Genomic DNA, 19682 nt, shown 5'->3' with positions numbered 1-19682 from the left:
CTATAGATGTTTATCCTTTTTAAAATAAAAAGTTCACTAAAAATATTACTACTTATTTTATTTCCATACATAAGTCAGTTGCTCTTTCAAATGGCCCCCACATCCAAGAAAGATTTTTGTCCTCGAAAGGGACAGAATGTCATATTTTTAGTAAATTTTGATAAAATTCATAAAATACGAGCCTCTTTGAGTTTCATTATTTAAAAAAAAATACATTTTTAAACAGTGATTTGACATTATTTCAACAACATATTTTTCAATAAAGTAATATTACACACAGATCAAATTTTTTTTTTATTTTTTAACCACAAATTTTTTATCAATACACTATTCAACAATGTATTATTATCAAAATAATGTGAGTCACACACCCTCTACATGTCTAAAGATATCATATATATATTTTATATAATTAAAAATAATTATTAACTTAGACTTAAATAAAATTTAGATTTTGGTTCACATGAAGTTGATAAATGAGCGAAACATGTAAAAGGAAAATTAAACCAATAATTACTGGGTATTAGTATTTCTTTTTTCGCGCGTCGGACTCGCACGAGAGTACAAGATTGAAATTTCTCTCTCCTTAAACCTCCACTCACCCTCTCTCAATGTCTAAAACCCTTTCTCTGGTTCACAGAACTGGAGCTTCTCTCTGCAACTAGCCGACTGATCAAACACGATTGGAATTTATTTCCTTCTCTCTGCAACTAGCCGACTAATCAAACACGATTGGAATTTATTTCCCGATCTTGATGTATAAATTGTCGAAACTAAATGTCTCCAATCCCAAAGTATGGGTGGTGATCGGCGTCAGCATCGCCGGAGTTTTAATTTTAGCCGAGGTCCGCCGCCGGTTTAATTCCAAAAGCTCAATCAAAGAAGACTTTGGAGCCTTCGTTGAACGCTTCGAACTTCTCCCATTTCCTCAACCTCCTCCGCCGGCCGCTCGCCTCCCCCTAGCTGGTCTCGCCTTCGCCATCAATGACATGTAAAACAATCATTCTCTTCCGCTATGTATTTGTCTTCATGTACTTATATATTAACACACTTGTAGTTAAATGAAATGAATAGCCATTTTTTTTTTGGGGGCTTCTGATGGAGTTCTTTTATCTTAATCCGTGTTCGTGTTCATTTATTGGTTTTCGAGGAATGCATTTCGCAATTGTGGTAAATGTTAAAAGAAGCTGCTGTTTTTGGGGATTACTGGTGTTTAACAGATTAAATGTATGTCGAATATAGTTTCAGGATGTATGAAAAAGATTAATTGGAATTGATATTAAAGATCGTGTGATAAAAAAAATTACTGTGGTTAATTTGGCGTATGCCTTTGAATATGTTGTTTATTTACTGATGTATTTGTTACTTATTTATTTTGGTAATTTTTGTAGTATTGATGTGAAAGGACACGTGACGGGGTACGGAAGTGCGGATTGGAAGAGAACGCACGAGGCAGCAGGGAAGACAGCAAGTTTGGTGACTGCGCTGCTGAAAAATGGTGCAACCTGTGTGGGCAAGACTGTCATGGATGAGCTTGGATTTGGGTATATACATATATATATATTTTTTGTGCAATGAGCATTTTTTGATTCCATTGAGAAATAGGGTCAAAGCAGAAGGGAACTAGTAGTTCTACTGTTTTAATTGAGCTAGAGCAAGGAACAAGTATTATAGTACAATGGTATAAATTCTGGATGTGATACCTGATTGTTGAAGGTTGTAATTTGCTCTGGCTGGATGAAAACTGTGAGAGAATTGCTGAAGTTATTTCTTGTTTGTTGCGAGAGAGAAACAAGGGTGGCAGTTTAACTGGAAGAGTTAAATGGGGAGGCGCTGATGCATTTTTTCAATAATGATTGCAGGATGACAGGCGTAAATGTGAATTATGGAACTCCAATTAACCCCCAAAAGCCTTCTAATATTCCAGGAGGCTCATCTAGTGGATCAGCAGTGGCTGTTGCAGCCGAGCTCGTTGATTTTGCTATTGGTATGGTCTTTTTGTTTCTCTCAAGTTGGACATGTCCAATTTGCCCCCAGATAGTTCCGAGTGTTAGATAAATGTTTGCTTTTTTTTTCACTTCTACTTTATCTGGCATGTATTTGCCCTTGTCACACTTGTTCAGTATATGCATGTTTTGACCTTTATCATTTTTTTTTCCATTTCTGTCTTACTGCAAATGCTTTGGCGGAATACATGAATGCTGCTTAACTGCGCATTCACTTGTCAACTTTCCATTTTTATTATATTGATTGATAATTTCAGGTACTGATATAATTGGTTGTATAAGAATGCCAGCATCGTTTTGTGGTGTACTTGGGTACAGACCATCTCATGGGCTTGTATCTACAACTGGTGTTCTGCCAAATTCACAAAGTTTAGATACAGTTGGTATGTATTTATGATTTTAATGGCTCTATCAGAATGGAACAAAAAGTTATTTGCTTACTTCCAATTCTAATGACTAGATATACTTTGCCACATTTCATTTCTGTCCAAAATTACAGTTATCTGCATGTGCTATGTCAGTCTTCTCACATGAAAGATGTATTTTACCAAGAAGGATGAGAAAAGCTGCCCTATAACTGAGATGATCTGTCATCTTTCTTAAAATAGTGCGCATGATTAGAATAAAGAACAAGATTCATTAATTTCTTTATTTCGTTACTTTTTGTATCTTTAATCATTTTACTGTTCAGATATGTTATACCAGATTGATTTTTCGGAACTTACTTTCCCCTGCTCTTTATGAAATGCAATCGATAATTTGGTTTTCTGTCATCCAATGTTTTTTAAATAATATTTATAACATTTTTTCAGGATGGTTTGCTCGTGATTCATCTGTTTTGCGTAGCGTGGGACATGTTCTACTTCAATTAAAAACATTGGAACCTAAGAGGATGAGGAGGTTTATTGTAGCTGATGATCTTTTCCAGCTTCCCAAGGTTCCCAAGCAAAAGATGGTATATGCTGTAAGCAAAGTAACAGAGAAGTTATCCGGCTGTAAGTTGCAATTCTTCTCTGCTGCAGAGTATTTTCTGTTTCCAATTTTGATGATTTGGTATAGTCTCAAGGAGCTTCTCTTTGTTTCATCGATCTGGTGGTATTTTAATTTTTTACCAAAATAAGTAAAGTTTCAATAGTGATGTTCTGATTATGCAGACCAAACACCCAGTCATATGAATTTTGGGCAGTACATTGCTTCTAAAGTTCCCAGTCTAAAAGTCTTCCGTGAAGAATCAATAAACCAGCAAAATGGAATATCTACCTTGAAAGCGCTCTCTTCTGCAATGTTTCTACTGCAAAGGTATTACATAAATACTTGAATATTTGATCCATTTTCTGAATCTCTGATACTGTCAATCATGCTATAGTAAATTATTGTGGCACATGGTCCATGAACGATGCCAAGCTATTTGTATAAATGATGATCTGTGGTTATCAACTTATAACTTCGAGTCTGAGCATGTTTATAAAATAGCTTCTTCACCCTTCCCTCCCTATAAAAGAAGAGAAAAGGAAAATAATGGAAAAAAATATTACCCTTTTCCCTTTAATGAAAGGATCAGTCTTCAACTTCTTCTCCAAACTGAGATATTGGTTTCTTTCTCACCAGCTTATGGGATGTTGCTTTCCAGATATGAATTTAAAATAAATCACGAAGAGTGGATCAAATCAGTCAAACCCAAGTTTGGCCCTGATGTCTCTGATTGTGTTCAGGCAGCAATCACCTCAAAAACTGACAGCATAAAAAATCTGTATAAAGTTAGAATGGAAATGCGAGCCGCCCTGCAAAGCCTCTTGAAGGTACGGGTTAATATTTTCATTATAATCAAAAGCGTCCTTCGCTTTTGGAGAGTGGCGGGAGATGTTTGGCTTATTTTGGAATTGTTTTTGTGAACGTCAGAACATCAGTTGTTTGGCTTTTGAGTATTATATCAAAGAAAAATTATTTATTTGTGAACTTTGGTAACGGCGTTTAAATATTAGATGTCCCACATATAAAAATCTTTCAGTGCTGGACTTTTAAATTTCCTTTTCCCTAATTATTACTGTAGTTTGACTTCGTCTTACTGTTTTATCTCATGCATGGATGCACTATTTCACTATAATAATGATATTGGTTGTTCTAGTCACGTTAACTATTAAATCTTTGGACTTCCATTCTTGTGGTCTTTGGTGATCGGGTTTGAATTTTGAAGTGAGCTATATTTCCTCAGTAGTGGCATACAGTGTAACAATTCATTTCAAAACACTAATATACCCTCTCTTTTAATTTAAACAGCAAAGATATTTTCCCCCCACAAAAAAAAAAAAAAGAAGAAGATAAAAACTCAGCTGCAACCCTTCACCGAGGCACCAACCCTCTACCTGCTGCTCCGTCACATCAAATTCCATGGCAAGTTTTTACTCTTGGCTCATTTGCCCTCATCATCACATTAGTTTCCTTTTTTTTTTTTTTTTTTTGGTTTAGCCCATTTATTTTTGTGAGCAGCCCATGTCCAAATAAAATTGACCCAACTCCATTTTTTGGCCCAAACAAAATTGTAATTTGAATACCCATTTATAAACCAAAACTCTCAAGCCCAAGCCCGTAATTGAAATCCATTATCCCTAAAATAATATATCTTATTTTTTTTTTTTTTTTTTTTTTTTTTTTTTTTTTACCCTCACGCCTTCCTGATTGTAAAACAATGACCATAATTTGTTAATCTGTTGAAGCTTTCTTCAAGTTGCCTTCAAAGAATTTAAACTTAATACTGTAATATACCTATAGCTCCAGAATATGATTAGTTAAAATTTGTTGGAGCTCTGCAGATCTCACTTCTAGAAACAATAATTTTCATTATTACCAACATCAATCTGAATTTGTACCCTCCGGCCTCCGCTGAACTATGGGTGACTGGGAATTCATCTGCTGATGAAGTGGTCCTCCAAATGTGACCTGAATATAGGCATAGAAGCATAAACATTGAACAATATGCCAAGGATGCCAGATCAGAGGATCTTCTCCAGTAACCAACCAGAAGGAATGCGTTGTTTTGTTCTCAAGTTGCGTTGTAGAAGATGACCCTAATATTCTTAGAATGTAACTTTTATATTGAAAATGACTGATAAACATGATTATGATAATTTGAATAATATGTGTAATTTGAATAATATGTGCTTTGATTGATAATATATTTTTCACGTGATTTTGTGTCATCCTTTAATTCATTGCACTTCATCTTATTGTTCCTTCTCCTTTTCTTCACTTTTTAAGGATGACGGGATACTAGTAATTCCAACAGTGGCAGATCCACCACCTAAGCTTTGCTTGAAGAAAGGTCTCGCTGCAGAGTTCCATGATAGAGTATAAGCCTTGTTGAGTATAGCAACCATGTCCGGATGTTGTCAGGTGATTATATAAAGTATAGTTTTTCAGCTTCTTCTATACGGTTCTCATCGTTTTTTTAACCTAACCCCTCCCTTTCACGGACAAAGATAAATTATTCTTACCTTTTTGACTCTCCTTTTTCCATCTTCTTTTTACCACTATTATCAGTTCTTTCATTTTGCCTTCTTATATTCAGGTGACTATTCCATTGGGAAAACATGATGATTCTCCAATCTCAGTATCATTTATTGCATCCCATGGAACTGATAATTTCCTACTTGATACTGTTGTGGATATCTATTCATCTCTTCTAGAAGAGGTCAACATTGCTTCCAATTCTTCACCCTTCCCAGATATCGACGGTAACATGGAGGCCTCTGAACTATTGAAAGAAAAGGTCCGTTCTCTTTAACTTCCTTTTTAGTATGATATGATTTCCTTTCGTAGAAAGTGTGTCCTTCATGGCTTAAGGGATTCTTGCCTCTTAAGCTCATGTCTTTTCTAAATATAGATCATTTTCTTTGCAGGGGAATGCTGCATACAAGGGGAAACAGTGGAATAAGGCTGTAACCTACTATACAGAGGCCATAAAACTGAACGAGAAAAATGCTACTTACTATTCCAATAGAGCAGCTGCTTACTTGCAGTTGGGATGGTCTGTTTCATGTGCTTGTGACTGGTTTTTCTTTTTCCTTTTACTTCTGAAAGCCTTTTCTCTTAAGGAATCACCTTTTAACAGCTTCCAGCAAGCTGAAAAGGATTGCACTGAGGCGATATTTCTGGATAAGAAGGTGAGGGACTGCAATTGTTATAGTTACAAGTTCTTCCTTTGTGGGTGTGTATGTTGATGATTCATTGATTGCTGAATATTAATGGACAATCATTGGCTAAGATTTGGGAATAGGTGGTTTGCTGATTCATTGAATGGTAAAGAATGAGCCTAGTGCAGTTATTACTAGTTTAATCCATTCTGCAAAAAAGAGAACATAGATGTGCTGGTGTAGCATTGCTATAGCACCCCTCAATCTATTTCACTGATTTTAAGAGCCTTTTATTTTTCTATGTAGAACATAAAGGCATATTTGAGGCGAGGAACTGCTCGGGAATCACTTCTTTTCTATAAGGAGGCTCTTCAAGGTCAGAAATCATTTTATCATTTCCTGTGTATAATGTAATTTTAACATTTATTGCTTTAACCTCCTACCATTTTTACTGCTATCTGAAAAATTGTGTCCTCTTGTATATACCATGTGGAACATCGACTAAATATTTAATTAAATAAATTTGTCTGTAGTCAAAATGTGGAAGCTTTTAGATGAGATAGTTCAACGTGGCATCAAAGCGCACAAGTGTTTTATATTCAAGTTGCTGCCCCATAGTTGAAAATTGTAGACGTTTATTTGCGTTTGACAAAAGTTGTATTAAGCCAACAAGTGAGGGGGCGTGTTAAGGACATAATGTGGTAAAGTAACAAACTATGCCTTATTCCCTATAAATTTGGGACGGTTCAAGCATGGAATATTCAATTAAATCTAATATGATCTTAGTGCTTTTATATATTATTATTTTTTTTTTTTTCCCCCCCCCCCCCCTCTCCCCTCTCTAATCATCCCCCTTCTCCCCTCCGTTTGTGTCCTTTCCCGCTAGATTTTCTTTGCTTAGCTCATACACTTGGGGGTAACTTGCAGATTTCAAGCATGCACTTGTACTCGAACCCCAGAATAAGGTTGCGAATATGGCTGAAAAGAGACTTAGAAAGTTGATCAGTTAAAAGCTTCTCTCCGGCTTTTATCTTCCTACCAATGGAAACATTTGATCGTGCTATACTGATACGTTGGAACACTGAGAATCAACAAGCATCCTAATTCCATATCAGAAATTCTTTGGAAGAAAACTTGTATAAATCGAAGTGGACATTTTTACTGGGATGAGCTCTGTATTAGGAATTTTGCACAAAACTCAGTTCGGCCTTTTGTATATAATTGTAACTGAACCTTGTTCTCGCTACAATGAATTTTCCGTACTGTACGATTGATTTTGGCCACTTGATGTAATTTCTTGTATGCTTAGCTCCATTGCTTAAATATCTTCACTTATTTTCACCATTATTTATCAATTAGCTCCAAAGGGTGTAACCATGATATAGTTGCAATATATGTATTGCAATATTTTAGAACCTGTTTGGGAGTGATTTTGAGAATTGATTTTTTGACCGTTAGGAGAAAAGTGGAGTTTATCTGTGAGAGAAGAAGTCAAATATGATGGTTGAAATAGTAAAATAACGGTCAAAAAATCAATTTTTTGGAAGGAAAAATCGCTCCCAAACAGGCCCTTAAATGAGCTGTACAGTGTACACACTTTGAGATCATTTGACTGAGTTTTTAAAAATTTCTTATAAGTAAATTTTTTTTTTTTTTTTTTTTTTTTTTTGAACTTAGGAATGACAATAAATTTGTTCAACCCGATACCTGTGAGGTCTCGCCCCGAATGGGGTGGAAACCCACTTAACCAGGTACATGAAATAGGTATGAGGTAAGGGTCATTGCTCCAAAGCGGGTATGAGACGGGTACTGGAAACATAGTCCTCGTCACATTACTTGTCCTGTTTGATATTAATTTCAAATTTAAGTTTTTATCAAATAAAATAATAGATTTATCATCATTTTTAAAAAGAACATAAGTTATTTTCAATAAATTGGTAAAAAAGTAATACTATTTACGAACTAAGAACATAAAAAATAAAAGCAATAAATAAATAAATGGGGCAGCAGACTTGTCTTGCTTGGAACCCACCCCGTCCCATTTTAACCGGATATGGATATAATGTAAGATAACAAAAATACCTGATGGGATGAGAATGAGAATGGTCGATCTGTCCCATACTTGTTGTCATCCATAGCCTAAACTCTTCTCATAAATACTTTTATGTATTCCATTAAATATGTTTTTATGGTAATTATACGTTATTTCTGTGTTTAATAATTTGTTCTAAAATTTGTAACGACTTTTGAAGAAACAATATTTATAATTAATCAATAAAGTAATAAAATAGGACAAGTTGCAATATTAGTCCCCAATAATTAGTGTTTGTAATAATTTGGTCCTCAACTTTTAAATTCAGAATTTCTCATACTCTATGTTCAAAAAATTCTTATATATATATATATCGAAAATGATCTCATAAATACCGATGCTTAGTTTATATTAAGCACCGATGATATGACATAACATTTAATTGATAAATAAGTTAATGGTAAGTCTCATATATTTAATGATTCACCAATTAAATAGTGTGCAGTGTCATCGATACTTAGGAGATCATATATATATATATATATATATATACATATACATATATATATATACATATACATATATATATTTATTTATTTATTTATTTTTATTTTGCGTATTACAAAAGACTGGATAGCCCATACAATATTAAGTCCCTTTATGATTTAGTTAAATAATGTATCTAACTTATACCTTTTTGTTAATTACTTATTTTACAGAATTTATCAAAATATATTAAAAATTTGATTTTTAGCAAAATCAAAGTAGGAAGGGAGAGCGAAAACGAGTTGCATGCATTGTAAACGAAATTTTGATCAATCATATTGCAGTGCCAAAATATTTGACATAATGACACATAACAATATGACACTATCATTAATGAACTGTTTAAAATACAATCATCGTAAAATCGTCTTTCGCCACCTAAAATTCTGGCATTGCTATCAGTTTTCTTCGAAAGTAACATTATTCAATTTCAATTTAAGACACATAGGATCCGCATATCTGAACGGGCAAAAGATTCATTTTATCGGGTCGTATATGTAGAGTTCTGGAAAGCCCTTTCCCTCTCTCTTTAGGAGCCTCATCACTCCACACACCCAAACACACAAACTCGAGTGCTCCCTTCCGTCTCGCTCCGCTTCACTACCGTAAGCTCAATTCGGCAAAACCTTCAGGTATCCATTTTCCATTTTGAGTATTGCTTCATTTTTTGTTGTTAAAAGCTAGAAATTTAAGGGCTTGTTTTAGGTTATTCTAAGAAATATCTGGTTTTTACGAGTTTTTAAGTGATTAAACATTGACCCTTTTTGCCAGAAGACTATTTTATTTGATTTTGATTACTGTTGAAATTTATTTGGTTTTGGGGGAAGTTGAGTGTGCTGCAAATTTGGATTTTTTATGGGATAGCTGTAGACAGATTTACATATGGGCATATGGACTGGCTCTTGTGAATAAGAAAGGGTCTAATTTTAACGTTGAAATTAATTCGGTTCAAAAATGATTTGTATGTACTATGTACATAGCTGTAATTTAATGTATCTGACAATTTTTTCCCTTTTCCGCAACTCTAGCGTTTTTTTTATTATAGCGACGTGTTTGCTGCACTAATTTTTTACAGTGTCAGTGGTGCAAGTTTGTTTATTTGATTTGGTTGTATAATTCTACTCTGCTACTTTTCAATGTCTTCTCAAGATACTATCTTCCTGTCATGTGGTAATAATAATATTGTTTCTGTGTAAATATTTAGAAGTATTTATTTCTTTATTTAGTTATTTTGCGGCATTTGGGTTTTGTGTAGTATTTGTTATGCTTTGACCAACACTTTGAGATATGTCTCAACAAATAAGTCTTTCGTTGTTACCTGTGCAGTCAATTAAATGGCAATCATACCTTGTGGAAGTACATGGGGAGTGCAGTCTCAATATATGTTAAGATCTTCCATTACAAATAAATTCTCAATATCGCCTCATTGGTAAGAACTATCAGAAATTATCTTCTCAAAATTGCGGATGTAAATTTATGGTTGGACCATTTTTCCTTTCTTAATTTATAAAATCTAATACCTCATATATTTATTCCACATAGCCATTTTATGATTTTTTTTGGAATTTTTCGTTGCTTGTTTAATCCGAGTGTAGCTGTGGAAATTTGTATGCTGGTCTATTCTGGTCAAGGAGCTCTCTAACTATGCAATATGTATGTCAGATATCTTGGAAAGTGAGCTTCACTCACCCATTAAAAATGTAGGGCTTCGTTTGAGATGAATTAAAGGGAAATTTCTTTTTTTTCTCTCTCGATAGTGATGATTAATTGTCTATCAAAGTTCTGAACCATAACTTTGTAAATTAATTCTTTCACATTCTTTGTTTTCATGAACAAAGTGGAAAGAACAGGACAATATCATTGTTGATATTACTAAAGTAAATTGTAAATATATACTTGCAATGCTGTCTCAACGAAATTAATTTTTTGCTTCTGGATTATGTGCTTGAACCAGAGTCAAACTCAGTTAGGCATATAAGACCATATGAAACTCAATAAGATTTCTGTATAACACCAATTAAGATCTTGCAATTCATGGTTTTCCATATTTTTTTGAACTTGGGAGATGGCACAAATCTTGGAATTACATAGTTTGGGAAATTCAGGGCATTGACACTCAAACTGAAAGCAAGTGCTGCTAATATGTTGTTCATGAGGTTGACCTTGGAGTTCATCAAATAAAGGATTCTGAGGCTGAGAAGCCCTGTTGTTGATGGGACTCTGCATTAAAGTATTTAGAAGCCTAAATGAGAAATAAGATTTGCTCACATTGGTGGAGTAGCTCTCTGTTCCACCTCTGCTTGAAGATGTTGAGATGAAACCCGTTGTCATGTCATGGGGAGAACAAAATTTTTGATAGAATGACACATGGTTTATTTTGAATTGGTCGTTTATCCATCACAAATTTTATAAAGAAATAGATACAATAATTGGTCTTTTGCTGTATATCTATGAAAATGTATGTTGCCATCATTGCCAGATTTCCACTTATTATAATAGGGTGATTGATTATTTATGGTTGCATGATGATAATTGCAAGACAGCCAAAGTAGACAAGAACTCAGTGCCACAGTAGAATGCACTCAATGGTGAATTGGAAAATTCTATATGTACATCATTGGTGCCAGATTCTTCTACCGAAATGACACCAGGTGATATTTTCCATTCAAAAAAAGGGTCAAAATGGTCGTACCACTTGCCTCCCAGCATTTATTATTCACCAACCAAACCCACTTGCTTTTTCTCTCTCATCATTTATTACCCACCTACTCATTCCCAACCACTCAAATTTACATGAAAAGCTCTCAAACCGGTGAAAGCTTTCTCTCAGTAAATGAAAATTTCTTTTGAGTCTGAAAGTTTTCAAACCCGCCGGGGCTACAACCTCAACTTTTTCGAACCGCCGGCCTCTGAAATTCTCTAAATCTATTGTACGGTATGTTTAATTTCCAGTTTATGATTTCAATTTGTTGGTCCATTTTTCCAAAAGAGAAAAAAACTGAAGCCTAGGAAACAAGCGGCTAACTTATTTTTCAATTTGTTGGTCAATTTTTCGCTCCATTTGTGAAATTTAATTTTGCTTATTTTTCGATTTCGTGTGTGAAGTGAGTTTAATGTAATGTAAAATACATTTTACTGTAAAAATACCATCTTAATGAGTGTGAAGTGGGTTTATTTTTTGCCAAAGGGTTTATTTTTTGTGTGTGTTTGTTTTCGTCGCTATTATAGGTTAATGTAAAATACTTGGATTTTGTTGCAAGTCCGAGCTTAATGTTTGCAATTAGTCTTTTATTATCTACTAGCAAATATTTTTAAGCATTTGATAGTTTATTGAAGGTTCATAATTTGTTTTTTGTTAGCAAATATTATAGTGTTTCTTGTTTCTTGCATCAAATTTTACTGGTCATACCGAAATAGCAAGAGAATTTTTTGTTAATCTTTCGGTTCAAAATGTTCTGCTATTGTTCCTATACGAAAGATTCTATTATTTATTCCAGTTATTGAAGGATCCTGCAAGAATTTTTCCATGGTCCTAACCTAAATAATCGACGAATGCCGGTCTGAGCCAATTCAAGAAAATTTTCAATCCATCAGCAAAAACTGATTTTTGTTCCTTCTGCTCCTTTCTGAGGCTATTTGTTTTTTGAAATGGTTTCCAAGCATTGGGTGTAATGAATTTTAAGATTACCATCACATCAGATCAGGTCCAGCCCAAAGGGTTTGCATGTGGTGTGATTGGACAGATAAATATGAACCATCAATAAACTAACAAAAATATTTGCTATCAATTATGAGTCATTACTAGTCAATTATAAACTATCAAAAACATTACTAGCATACATATGATAGCCAGCTTTTCCAAATTCACTACTCATACAATAGTCATTACTTAGTAAGTCATAGAACTTGCAAAGTTTAATCCACATATTAACCACCACCATCTAGACAATTTGATTACATCAACAATACACCGTCTACTTAACACCCTACCATCTACTTAACACCCTTTTTTTTTGCTTTCTCATCGGCATCCAGATCTCGTTTTCCTTTACGAAGAGTTATGTTGAGAGAAATCTCCAATTGGTCATTTTCATCGGCTACATTAACGCACTTTTGGAATACACTTGACAGGTCCATAGTTGGATCGTTCAACTTATATGATCCCGAAGAAGAGCCACTTGATTCACCTTTGTAATGCACTATCTCATCGTCACACGGCGAAACATCAGACCACTTGAAATGCCTACAGTCACGAGTACAGCAATGGAACAACCGTCCTTTGTTTTCGCTATTTTTTTCCACCTCCATCCACTTCACAAACCCCTCGCCACATTTCGGGCATCTTTTCTTTCTCGAACATTCCGACAACGAATGCCCCGACTTTCTGCAGCTATGGCATATACCTTTGTTCCTTTCTGCCATGGAGCAAACTCTAGCACAATTTAAGCTGTTCAACAAAGAGTTTTGCACAATTTCAAATACTAATTAGCAGGAAGTAATAGATCAAGCTAAATCGTGCGAGACGGACTTTAATGTTAAGTATAAATGCAAAGACATTATTGACAATTCCATAAAATCAATAATTGAAGTTCATAAAACAAATTAATAGCCTCAGTGTGTGATTTTGAGCAATGTTCCATTTACATATTCTACATCATTGTCTAAATCTTTGAGCCGTTAAGAAGCTACAAATTTTGGCATGCAAGCTAATATAAATTCAAGAATAATAAAAGACTAATTGCAAACATTAAGCTCGGACTTGCAACAAAATCCAAATATTTTACATTAACATATAATAGCGACGAAAAACAAACACACACAAAAAATAAACCTTTTGGCAAAAAATAAACCTACTTCACACTCATTAAGATGATATTTTTACAGTAAAATGTATTTTACATTACATTAAACTCACTTCACACACGAAATCGAAAAATAAGCAAAATTAAATTTCACATATGGAGCGAAAAATGGACCAACAAATTGAAAAATAAGTTGGCGGCTTATTTCCTGGGCTTCAGTTTTTTTTCTCTTTTGGAAAAATGGACCAACAAATTGAAATCATAAACTGGAAATGACACATACAGTACAATAGATTTAGAGAATTTCAGAGGCCGGCAGTTCGAAAAAGTTGAGGTTGTAGCCCCGGCGCTTAGTAGAGAGGGCAGCCCCGGCGGGTTTGGAAACTTTCAGACTCAAAAGAAATTTTCATTTACTGAGAGAGCTTTCACCGGTTTGAGAGCTTTTCATGTAAATTTGAGTGGTTGGAGATGAGTAGGTGGGTAATAAATGATGAGAAAGAAAAAGCAAGTGAGTTTGGTTGGTGAATAATAAATGCTGGGAGGCAAGTGGTACGACCATTTTGACCCCTTTTTTTTGAATGGAAAATATCGCCAGGTGTCAATTCGGTAGAAGAATCTGGCACCAATGATGTACATATAGAATTTTCCTTAATGAAAACTCATTAATGGCAACTGCCACCACTATTGATATTGCTTACTAGCTCTATAAACGTAGAAGAATGTCAACTAAGCGAGCAACATTTTGAATTTAGAGTTTTGTTTCTAGAGCCATTTACATGAACAAGGCTTAAGATCTGCGAGAGATTGTGATAACTAGGTTCAAATGGTTCTTAGAAGGGGTGAACATTTTTAACCCAAACCACCCAAGTCGAATTGGAACTAGAACAAGTCAACTTGTTCGATTTGATACTCATTAAATTTTGGTCAGTTTTGGTTCTTAAAACCGAGAACCGGACAGTTCAAGTCCAAATATCAGTTCTAATAACTAGAACCAAAATACCATATCTACTTAATTCTGGAAAATATATTGCACCAATCACATGAAAACGCAACACCAAGTTAATAAGGCAAACCCCGAAACAGTAAATAATAATGAGTAAGCTGCTTTTGATTAGTTGATGGTATTAAAATTACCGAACATACCAACTATTTATAGCATTGATTTTCTGGTGTATTAGATTGGATATTGTTATTAGTGGAGATTATAATTTTCCCATACCATAGCTCCCAAAAATTTCAGTGACAATAGATGCACTAGATTTCATTGCAGTTGTTTATTGAAATGGATAGTAAAAATTGCTGTTTTTTCTTATTCCATCATGAGATAAGTATTACAGCTTGGTGGAATTCGTGGAAGGTAAATTATCATTGTTATTTAGATTTTTTTTGTGATTGTAGAACCGGAGCGAATCAAACTGAAACCGTTCTACCATTATTCATGGATCCGCACGTTGCCATGAGTAAAATTCATGTTTACCAAACGGTCTGGTCCGGTTCTTTAAAACCTGGACTGAAACACCCTCCCACCCATCTTTCTTTTTCTTATGAGGGCAAAGGAACATAACAGATTACGCAACACTTGATATTTTGGTGTTAAAGATGTTGAAAGAATTCTCTGAATTTTCGTTTCCTTAATCACTGACTGTGTCATTAGTACAGAATATTTCCCTTTAAGAGTTGTTTGTAACTCTATAGATACGTTCTTTTACTTTGTATCTTAGACATCTGTTTCAATTATATTCATTTTATAGTTTCTAACATGGTATTAGAATCCCTTGCCTTGATTTAAAATGGTTTCTGCTTCCGTTCTCTGGCCAGAGGCTTTGTGCCGCTCGTCCGCTCATATTTTCTCTAATTTTTGCTGACTTGGATTCTATATTATATCTTTTTCCCTTTATTACCTACTATGTTTTTTCTCTTTTTTTTTTATTTGGTGCGAAACAAAATGTCTTATGATTTACGTTCTCATTACCACAAATTGTGTAAATATATTTATTGTGTTATCGTGGTAGTTACCATGGTTTCATTTTCTATATGACTATTGTTTTCTTATGTACAGTATCTCAAGCAGAATCAGGTCTTGGTCATCACCTAGTTCAGCATTTTTTTCTAAAGAATCCTTAAGTGCACTTTTCAGTTCTGGATTATACAATAATTCATGTCAACAGCGAAGAACTCGTTTGGTAGTTAGAGCTGACAGAGTGAGATTTGTCTTTTACTATTTTTCTACTTGTTTTTTATGTAAAGAAATTTCATTGTCTCATGTTATAGTAAATTATGCAGTAGCAGCATTGAATAAATTTTCTGATGACCTCCTATGCATACACAGGATTACTATACTGTGCTTGGTGTGTCTAAAAATGCCAGCAAATCAGAAATCAAAAGTGGTGAGTGCTACCTTGACTCTTGTTTCTCTGCTAGTGTACATTTATCTTGTGTGAACTAATATATTATTCTACACTAGCTTTTCCGTCCTTTTTGGTTCCAAATGTTCCGTGGTTATCATAAGATAATTAATTAAGATTTTCAGAGCCTGCATCAATACCAAGCCACCAGATGGCCTCCACCAATTGAGGCATGGCTGTGACATAGAAGCAATAAACCTTGTTGTCTATGCTGCCAATGAGGCCTAGCTCAAATGAAATGGCCAAGGCACTAGGACCATTAGTTCACGAGTTGAAATCCCATGAGAATAGTCGGCATAGTCCAACACTGCATTAGATTTTCCTTGCACTTAATGTGGATTTTTTTATAAGCGGACTATCTTTGATTTTTTATGTGATTATAATCAAGTCGTAAGGATTTACTTCCATCATAGATTGCTTTTAGGATTATTGCCTCACTAGAAAAAAATTGATATCTTGTCTAAGCTGTGGGGTGTCTCAATCTCTTTCCATTTTTAGCTATTGGATTTTTACACTGCATTTGTTAATGTTGGTTATGAGAAGTTACGTATCTCTTTGGATTACATGAATATTCTAAGTAGTTCATTTGCATATTTTGATGACTCCTTGAAGCAATAAAAAAAAAATTCCTTTTGTGTGTTTTTTGGTAGTTGGCAATATGTTATTTAGATTCCATTTTATGTCAAGTTTTAATTGTTTTTTCTTTCTTGTTTCAGCATATCGAAAGCTTGCCAGAAACTACCATCCTGATGTGAACAAGTCAGTCTCTGCGCCACTTCAAACTTAACAATTAAGCCCTTGTTTGACAATCATTATTTCAAAACTCTTTAATTCTCATACTCATTTTCAACCACACTTATACAATAAAATATTTTACATGTAAACTCAACTTTTCTCTACTTTTTAATCACATATTCTCCAGAAAATAACTGTTCAAAATATCTTTTTTTCCCCAAAATAATGGTCGTCAAACAGGGACTAAGCTTTTGATTATTTTGTTAATATTGTCAATTATTTATTTCTTTCTGTAATCTTTGATCTGTATGCAAAGAGTTCACTCTATTCAAAATAGGCATCTTATAAACCTATTAATGTAAGGGTAGACTAATAAACATGAGAAATTAAATTCAGAAGAGAAACTTGTCTTTTAACTCTGCCTTCTGAAGAAAAGAAAATTTTGTCCACTAGATTTATGTACTCTAATCGTTCTTTTCTTTAATTTACTTATGCTAGTGCTACCTAGGGCTTTCTATTAGTAATTGAGTTGAAGTTAAAAGTTTATAAATCACGACATTCGCTCTTCTGAAGAAATTCCAGAAACATAATTTGGCCCATAGAATTTATTCTTTCAAGACCTGTGAGAAAAAGTTTCATCAGCATGGGAGTTAACGAATACTGTATTAGTACATACTTATTTACAGAGAACAAAAAGGTGTTTTTTTTTTTTTTTTTTTTTTGTGAACTCTATGAACGAGGACATGCGAAAGGAAACAATATATGCTCTTCTCTGCAATCTTATATTTTGCTGAAGTTGAACTGAAGTTTCTTGGATTTTGAGACCCTCCTCATTTCCCCCCTTAATTTTACCTACATTATGCTATTACTATTACAATCTAGGGTTTGGAAACAATAGTTGAAGGGTTTTTTTTTTTTTTTTTTTTTTGTGAACTCTATGAACGAGGACATGCGAAAGGAAACAATATATGCTCTTCTCTGCAATCTTATATTTTGCTGAAGTTGAACTGAAGTTTCTTGGATTTTGAGACCCTCCTCATTTCCCCCCTTAATTTTACCTACATTATGCTATTACTATTACAATCTAGGGTTTGGAAACAATAGTTGAATCAAAGTTAAAGAATACGACATTCATTTGTGGTAAAATGCTCACCTTGTAGTAATTAAGACATACTCTTTCAAGATATGAGCAAGAACCTTCATCGACGTGGAAGTCAATTAAGACATACCATTTCCTCATTTTTATTCTTATTTCTGTACTGCAGAGAACCTGGAGCAGAAGAAAAGTTTAAAGAGATTAGTAATGCTTATGAGGTGAAGTATCTGATCCCTTACCCTACCGTGCCCTACCCCTTCTCTACACTAATTTAGTTGACCGCGCTCGACTCAGCACGCAAGCCAGTGGCAACCATTAAATAGGATTCGGTCATAAATATAAGACTTGTGCTACAGGTTTTGTCAGATGACGAGAAACGCTCCATTTACGATAGGTATGGGGAAGCTGGGCTTAAAGGCGCTGGCATGGGCACGGGGGTGAGTCTTTCTGATATAGTTGAAGAGCGAACCAAAAGAAAAAAGAAAAAGAAAAATCTGCTCCTTGTACTACTAGTTTCTCCTACGTACAAATTTTTCAACACTGTGCATTTCCATGGCAGGATTTTAGCAACCCCTTTGATATATTTGAGTCATTATTTGATGGCCTTGGTGGTATGGGTGGTATGGGCATGGGAGGAAGAGGCTCTCGTAACCGGGCCACAGAGGGTGAAGACCAGATCTACAATCTGGTTTTGAATTTCAAAGAAGCTGTATTTGGGGTTGAGAAGGAGATTGAGATAACTCGCCTTGAGAGCTGCAACACTTGTGATGGATCAGGAGCGAAACCGGGAACAAAGCCAACTACATGTGGCACATGTGGTGGTCAAGGGCAAGTTGTCTCGTCGGCAAGGACCCCACTCGGAGTCTTCCAACAGGTAATGACATGTTCTTCTTGCAGTGGGACCGGGGAAATTTCTACTCCTTGCAACACATGCAACGGTGATGGCCGAGTAAGGAAGTCAAAGCGGATTAGCTTGAAAGTTCCTGCTGGGGTCGACTCCGGCAGTCGCTTGAGGGTCAGATCTGAGGGAAATGCCGGAAGGAGAGGGGGCCCTCCCGGGGATCTTTTCGTGATGATAGAAGTTCTTGCTGATCCTGTTTTGAAAAGGGACGACACCAACATACTTTACACTTGCAAGGTTTCATATATAGATGCTATTTTAGGAACAACGTTAAAGGTGCCAACGGTTGATGGGATGGTCGACCTCAGGATTCCACCAGGTACCCAACCTAATACAACTCTAGTTATGGGGAAAAAAGGTGTCCCCCTTCTGAACAAAAGAAATATGAGGGGTGATCAGTTGGTGAAAGTACAAGTTGAGATTCCGAAGCGCCTAAGCACCGAGGAGAGGAAACTCATAGAAGAGATTGCCAACTTAAACAAGGCTAAAGCAACCAGCAGTAGCAGATAGTTGAAGCTGACTCGCTTTCTCCTTTACTTATTCCCCTCTTTATGCTTCAAAGATTGATGATGTATTGCTTACAAATGTAGCAGGCAAATTTTTCGACGACTCGATCAATTTACATGCAAACTGAATTTAGGGTTAGGAAATTTTGTGGTTTAATATTTGTATTGTGTATAACAGTGAAAAGGGGGAGATATTTAGGGACATACATTTCTGCTATTTTTGTGGAAGTCTTATCTATATTTTTCAATAACTACCTTCTTGATTCTAATTATTCAGAATTGATAATTTCTGATTTGTTGATATCATCTTAAAATAGTTACTCACTTATTATTCTTATTTTTCTTTTTTTACCTAAGCAGGGGATCTATGCTAGTTTTATCCTGAGGAGTTCATTTTGTTTCTGCATCTCTTCTTTTTTGTTTGGAAAATTCTTCAGAGGATTTTGTCATTATAGATGGTTCAAGAAACATCTATGTCGACAAATATAACATGGACGGATTAATTGCTGCTTTGAGTTGAACA

General features: G+C 34.8%; 1 protein-coding gene and 1 pseudogene across 2 annotated transcripts; both read left to right on the top strand.

Moving 5' to 3' along the window:
• The first annotated feature begins 552 nt into the window (after positions 1 to 552).
• LOC111409754 lies at positions 553 to 7516 on the top strand (annotated as a pseudogene).
• A 1633-nt stretch (positions 7517 to 9149) lies between these two features.
• LOC111409753 (chaperone protein dnaJ A7A, chloroplastic-like) lies at positions 9150 to 19431 on the top strand. 2 transcript variants are annotated; one of them, XM_023039764.1, is made up of 8 exons: positions 9150 to 9319; positions 10041 to 10143; positions 15576 to 15717; positions 15846 to 15903; positions 16638 to 16680; positions 17922 to 17970; positions 18109 to 18189; positions 18312 to 19431. In XM_023039764.1, the coding sequence occupies exons 2-8, from the start codon at positions 10049 to 10051 to the stop codon at positions 19161 to 19163; spliced, it is 1320 nt and encodes a 439-aa protein (XP_022895532.1). In that variant the 5' UTR covers positions 9150 to 9319; positions 10041 to 10048; the 3' UTR covers positions 19164 to 19431. The 2 variants fall into 2 exon arrangements, with proteins under 2 accessions (XP_022895532.1, XP_022895531.1); XM_023039763.1 differs by having other exon boundaries at positions 9151 to 9346.
• The last annotated feature ends 251 nt before the right edge of the window (positions 19432 to 19682 follow it).

Source organism: Olea europaea, chromosome 15, assembly GCF_002742605.1.
Source record: "Olea europaea var. sylvestris chromosome 15, O_europaea_v1, whole genome shotgun sequence".
Taxonomy (NCBI): Eukaryota; Viridiplantae; Streptophyta; class Magnoliopsida; order Lamiales; family Oleaceae; genus Olea; species Olea europaea.
This window is presented reverse-complemented; position numbering and strand designations above follow the sequence as displayed.